This window comes from Musca domestica, unplaced genomic scaffold (assembly GCF_030504385.1).
Source record: "Musca domestica strain aabys unplaced genomic scaffold, Musca_domestica.polishedcontigs.V.1.1 37, whole genome shotgun sequence".
NCBI lineage: Eukaryota > Metazoa > Arthropoda > Insecta > Diptera > Muscidae > Musca > Musca domestica.
Window position 1 is genome coordinate 7,814,650 of NW_026712321.1, and position 6,026 is coordinate 7,820,675.

General features: G+C 34.6%; 1 protein-coding gene across 1 annotated transcript; it reads right to left on the minus strand.

The window, feature by feature from the left end:
* Positions 1 to 4,612: 4,612 nt before the first annotated feature.
* On the minus strand, positions 4,613 to 5,375 carry LOC109612917 (uncharacterized). Its single transcript, XM_020037396.2, has 2 exons — positions 4,975 to 5,375; positions 4,613 to 4,913 (listed from the first exon to the last, which is right to left on the minus strand). Exons 1-2 carry the CDS (start codon positions 5,182 to 5,184, stop codon positions 4,722 to 4,724), a joined length of 402 nt encoding a protein of 133 aa, XP_019892955.1. The 5' UTR covers positions 5,185 to 5,375; the 3' UTR covers positions 4,613 to 4,721.
* Positions 5,376 to 6,026: the final 651 nt, after the last annotated feature.

The following is a 6,026-nucleotide window of genomic DNA, read 5'->3' on the forward strand; positions in this document are numbered from 1 at the left end:
GAAGACCATAATTCGTAATTATATGTAGCTCTCGCTCTCGAACACTGGGAAAGGTGATGATAGGACAGCAATCACATTTAACGACGTAACGGTGACTGATCTGAAGAGGTGCGCTGGCCATTTTATCCGCCAATTTGTCGAGCACCCCGAGAGTGATAGGGCGAGGCGAAGAGTACTACGTCGTATAAGAGCTCTTATCGCCGAGGATGTACCTCTACAGTTAATGATGGGAGATGTTGTGAATGTCATCCGAATCGCTAAGTCATCTAAAACGTTGGGACCGGACGGAATATCAATGGTTATGTTGAAGAATTCTGTTAAAATTTTAAAAATACCGAATGTAGCCGTATATTAGGGTCTATACGACGACGTGGACCTGCATAGGCAACTTTTGTCACAAGCTATTACAATATTCAAATGCGAAACTTGAAGAAATCTGTTTATAATGTAGCTAAAATCATCAAAATACCGAATATAAGGAGGTACCATGGTGGTTATAAAACGCGGACCTGCACAGACAACGTTCTGTCATCGTTTGTAGTATCCATTACGAACTTTATATACCGAATTTGAAATAATTCCGATGAATAATTTCTCTAAAATCATAAAAATACCGAAAGGAGGGAGGTACCATTATATAGGGGCTATACGACGACGTGGACCTGCACAGACAATTTTCTGTCTTAGGCTGTAGTATCCATTACGAACTTCAAATACCAAATTTAAAACAATTCCGGTGAATAATGTTGCTAAAATAATCAAAATACCGAATAACCTTTATCATGGCGGAAGCTAGAGTGATTTCCACAGACGGATAGACGGACGGACATCGCTAAATTTGCCATAGAATTTCATGCTGATCAAGAATATATATACTTTGTGGGGTCTAAAATATATATTTCGAATGACAAACTTAATATACCCTCTATACTACGGTGGGGGGCATAAAAAATGCCTATTTTTCAAAGTGTTTTCCCACACCTATTATCTTTTTCATGACATCATATTTATAATATTATTGGTCTCTATTTTCCCCTCAGTTGTACAATAATTGTAAAAACGTTTTGACCATCGGTTTCTCCGGACAACAACCCGAAAAAATATCCGTTAAAAATTCAAAATTTAATAATTTTCCTTTACGACTCATCCAGCGTAAGTCTTTATGTTATGCGATCGACTCCAATTCATCTTTCAGCCCCCGACTCCCGAATATTTATATTTTTTTACGTTTTATTGAATGAAAGTTTTAATGAATTTCTGAAATAGCATCAAATTTTAAAATACGTTTAGATTTGTTCGAATTGGTCACCTTTGGCACGAATTATGGCCTTCAAACCATTTTCGGCCAAGCGAAGCAACTCTTTAGCTCTTTTGAGTCTATTTTCATTCTGTTGCGGTGTAAGTTCTTGCATTTTTTTGGAATTTCAATGGCTTTACCCCGAGCTCATTTTTCAATATTTGCCGAATGGAATATTATATGTACAGCTAACGAGCCATTTTCGGCTACTGCGACGTGGGTTTCGATCAAGTCGCTTCTTTTCATTTCGAACCATTTCTGTTGATGTTGCTGTTTTCTTCCGTCCACTTCCTTGACGTCGGGCTACGCTACCAGTATCACGAAACACAAAAGATTTATTCACATTTAAATGCCAAAGATAGCCACTTGTGATTTTTCAGCCAAATATAAAGAAATCACACTATTCCGCTTGAATTCCATCACGAATAGATTTTTTCTGGAAAATTCTCACCAAAGTGCTTTTGAACGCTTGTAAACAATATAATGAGCTGTCACTGAAATAATTTTAACAGCTTAGAAATGAGAGCAGTCTGAAGTTGGCTGCAGTTTTTATGCCCTACACCACAAAGTGGTCAGGGTATTATGTCTTTGTGCATTTGTTTGTAACAGGCAAAAAGAAACGAGATAGACTCATAGTTCCTTTTGATGATCTGCATAGAATCACATTCTGAGTCGATTTATGCATGTCCGTCCGCCTGTCCATGTATTTTTGTGAACAAAGTACAGTTCGCATTTATTACCAGATCCAGATGAAATTTTGCACAGATCACTTCTTTGGCCCAAGGACGAACCCTATTGAAATTTAGATATAGCTCTCATATATATCTTCGTTCGATTTGCCTTTTATTGTGCACCAAACGTGTAATATCAGCCCGAATTGTATGGAATTTTGCACATACAACCAAATTAGGCCTTAAAATAAATATGCCAAATTTGATCGAAATCGGTTCACATATATTGTTCATCGGATTTGTTATTTTAGTCCTCCTCAGCCGTAATATGCACTCTGTAACAACAATATTTGGAGAAATATATCAAATGCTGCTCAAAAATACATTTGCTAAATTTTATCGAGATCGGTTCAGATTTGGATGTAGCTCCCATATATAACTTCGTCCGATTTACATTTTATTGTCCACCAAACGTTTAATATTTGTCCAAATGGGATGGAATTTGGCACATACGACCGAATTTAGTCTAGAAGGTAGTATGCCAAATTTGGTGAAGATCGGTTCAGATATAGCAATAGCTCCCATGTATATTGTTCATCCGATTTGTTGTATTTGTTACCCATGGCCGTAATATGCTCTCCGTAGCAACGATATTCATGGAAATATATCAAATACAGCTCAGAAATATCTCTGCCCAATTTTATCGAAATCGGTTCAGATTTGGATACATCTCCCATATATATCTTTATCAGATTTCAAATTAATTTTGCACCAAATGGGCAATACAAGTCCGAATTTAAAAGATACAAATGCTTCGGCGTATTTAGTCCTTTAAATTTTAAATTCTAATTATAATCATAGGGTGTATGATTGAATTCTGCATTAAAAACTTTTAATTGTTATGTGGAGCTCTACTAAATTAGCAAAGTGGTGTAGAGTATCATAAAGTCGGCCTCGCCCGACTTTAGGACTTTCTTCACCGGTTTTATCAGGTGTTCTACCTACCCAATATTTTTTGCCACACGACTATCGTGTTGCACAAAAGTCAATTTGAGACTTGACATTATTTATATTTGTTAACCCTACGAGTCTATGTTCGTTCACGAAGAAGCCAGCAGATTACTTAAGCTCGTCAAAAAAAAAACCTTTTATGTATTCTTACTTTTGCTTATTCCGGAGAGAGAGCAAATGTCAACAAACACCAGAGAAGAAAAAAAATAAAATCCGTTAAAAAGTCTGATAAAATATTAAAAATACCGAATGTAGCCGTATATTAGGGTCTATACGATGACATGGACCTGCATAGGCAACTTTTGTCATAAGCCTGTACAGACAATTTTCTGTCACAGGCTGTAATATCCATGACGAACTTCAAATGCGAAATTTGAAATAATTCCGGTAAGCAATGTCGCTAAAATAATCAAAATACCGAATATGTAAGAAGTGTATCTGCAAAAAAAATTTTCTGTCATAGGCTGTAGTATCCATTATGATCTTCATAAACCAAATTTGAAAGAATTCCGGTGAAAAGTATCCCTGAAATCATCAAAATACCGAATATCGGGAGGTACCGTTATATGGGGGCTATACGAAGACGTGGACCTGCACAAACAATTTTCTGTCTTAGGGTGTAGTATCCATTTGGAACTTCAAATGCCAAATTTGAAACAATTCCGGTGAATAATGTCGCTAAAATCATCAAAATACCGAATATCGGGAGGTACCGTTATATGGGGGCTATACCAAAACGTGGGCATACATGGCCCATTTTCAATACCAAAAGTCCTGCAGACATAATACACATTTGAGTAAATTGTTATCAATCTACTTTAATTTGTTCGGAAGCTAGAGTGATTTCCACAGACGGACAGACAGGCGGACGGACATCGCTAAATCGACAAAGAATTTTATGCTGATTAAGACTATATATATACTTTGTGGGGTCTAAAATGTATATTTCGAGGTGTTACAAACAAAATGACAAACTTAATATACCCTCCATACTATGGTGGAGGGTATAACAACAATTACAGAAGCGAATGACAAATAAAATAATCAAAAATCCAAATATGTGGTTTCAAAATTCCATTCCATAAACCTTTCCAAAAGTATGCATATTGCCTTAGCGGTTTAAATCAGTTTACATTGGTAACTATGTTGTTATGATATCATGACAACAGAGGTATTTTCACAGGGTTGCCATATTTTGACTCTGTCTTGTCCCATCTTTATAATTAAAGAAACAAGCAACACACTTATCGTGTACAAAGCCAACGAAACATTAGCAACAATTTTTGCCAGAAGAGCACTAAAAAGAGACAAATGTAATGAGAACGCCATCGTAATTGGATAACACGTAAGAGCATCGAAAGTGAGCATTGCAACAAAGTATATTTGGGAACAAAAAAAGAGACAACACATCGATGAGAGCGATCACACACAGGAGAGAGTACAAATGTCAATAAACACCAGAGAAGACAAAAAAAAATACCAAATTATGATACTATGTTGCCATAGCTTAGGTGATGTGTTTTGTGATATTATTTAGGATTTTTTATTAACAATTATTTATTTATTGTTTTATTTATAAAGAAACATATACTAATTGTTAGTAAACATTTATAATTAAATATTCAATGGAAAATACAATTCAAAAAAGAAATACAAAATCAATGAAATACCCACCGAAGAAGCCATTAGTTTTCTTTATTTATATATCTGACCAAAAAGCTCATTAAAATAATTAAAAAAAATTAATTCCCTTTACGACTTATCTTACGAACCACTGCTGCCGTCTTCGGCACCGAAGACCCTTGGGTTAACAATTTGGCAATTAATTGTTGATCTTCATAAAAGGCAAGAGAATAATTGAAATTAATGATGGGCGTATAGGGTGGCAGGGTGTCTTCGGTTAGTAGAAAATCTTTCATGCTATATAAAATGTTCTGAAAAAATAAAGGGAAACTTAAAAACTATTCAAAATTTTAAGATATTTCAACCACTTACCCCCTTAATGGGACAATTGCAGGGCAAATTACTCGACGACATCAATTGGAGAAACAGTTTTCGAATTATGGGCATCCCTTTGAGCTGCTGCAATGCTTCGCAGATATTCAATTTCATATTAACAAAACTCCGAATTTTATCATCCTTGACATGTTGATAGGTAATTTTGATTTCAATTTCGGCATTGTTGAGCAATTGGCGTTCCAACATCACAGCTATGTTGGATGAGAAGCGATTAGGGGCCAATTTTCGTATGCTGCAGTTAATAAATTTCACCGGATATGTGTGGCTCAGCACAGAGGATTTGTGGAATTCCACATTGAAGGAACGAGCAGCTAGCTTTTTTACAATGGGAAAATAATTAAATTTATTTCAAAATATTACATTTTTCAAAAATAAATATTAAAGACTTACCATAATTTTTAAAAAAGTCCCCAACAAAATAAAAAATCCCAAATAAATTCTTAACATTTTTAAAATGTTTTAATAACAAAAACATCCATCCGCAATATGACGTTATGTTTTGCAATTTCCTTTCCCAAATTCCTCTTGTCATGTTCTTTTTTTTTTTCATTATTTCTATTTTAATTTATGCAGATTTTTAGTGAAGATAAATAATAATTTTATTTTAATTAGGGTATTTTAGGAAATAGTTTTTCAATGGTCCGTTTCGCTTACCACATTTAATTGGAGTCATTAATTTGGAACAAATAATTAAACTGAATTGGAAATTCGAACTACAAGAGTAGATTTTCAAAGGTTTGAAAAAGGAAATCTATCAAGGGAAGTCTGTAAAAATCTTTTACAGACCATGACCAAATTGTAGGAGATTATGAAAATGTCATCAAAAAATTCTTCCATATTTAGAGCACTAATATCTCACAAGGCTCCAGTGCTAAAAAGGCTAACACCTTTGCGGAATATTTACGAAATATATAATTTCCAAATGTCAGTACTAAAGAGAGAAGAAGCAACAATTCAGCCGAAACATACTAAGAACCTAATAATGACACAGAATTTAAAAAAAAAAATTTAAAGAAATCTGGAAATTA

Bases quoted from the DNA above. Each gene is read 5' to 3' on its own strand.
- LOC109612917 (XM_020037396.2), bottom strand. From the start codon at position 5,184: ATGTTGGAACGCCAATTGCTCAACAATGCCGAAATTGAAATCAAAATT. The intron at 4,914-4,974 runs GTAAGTGGTTGA...TTATTTTTTCAG, and splicing joins GCAATTGTCCCATTAAGGGG to AACATTTTATATAGCATGAA.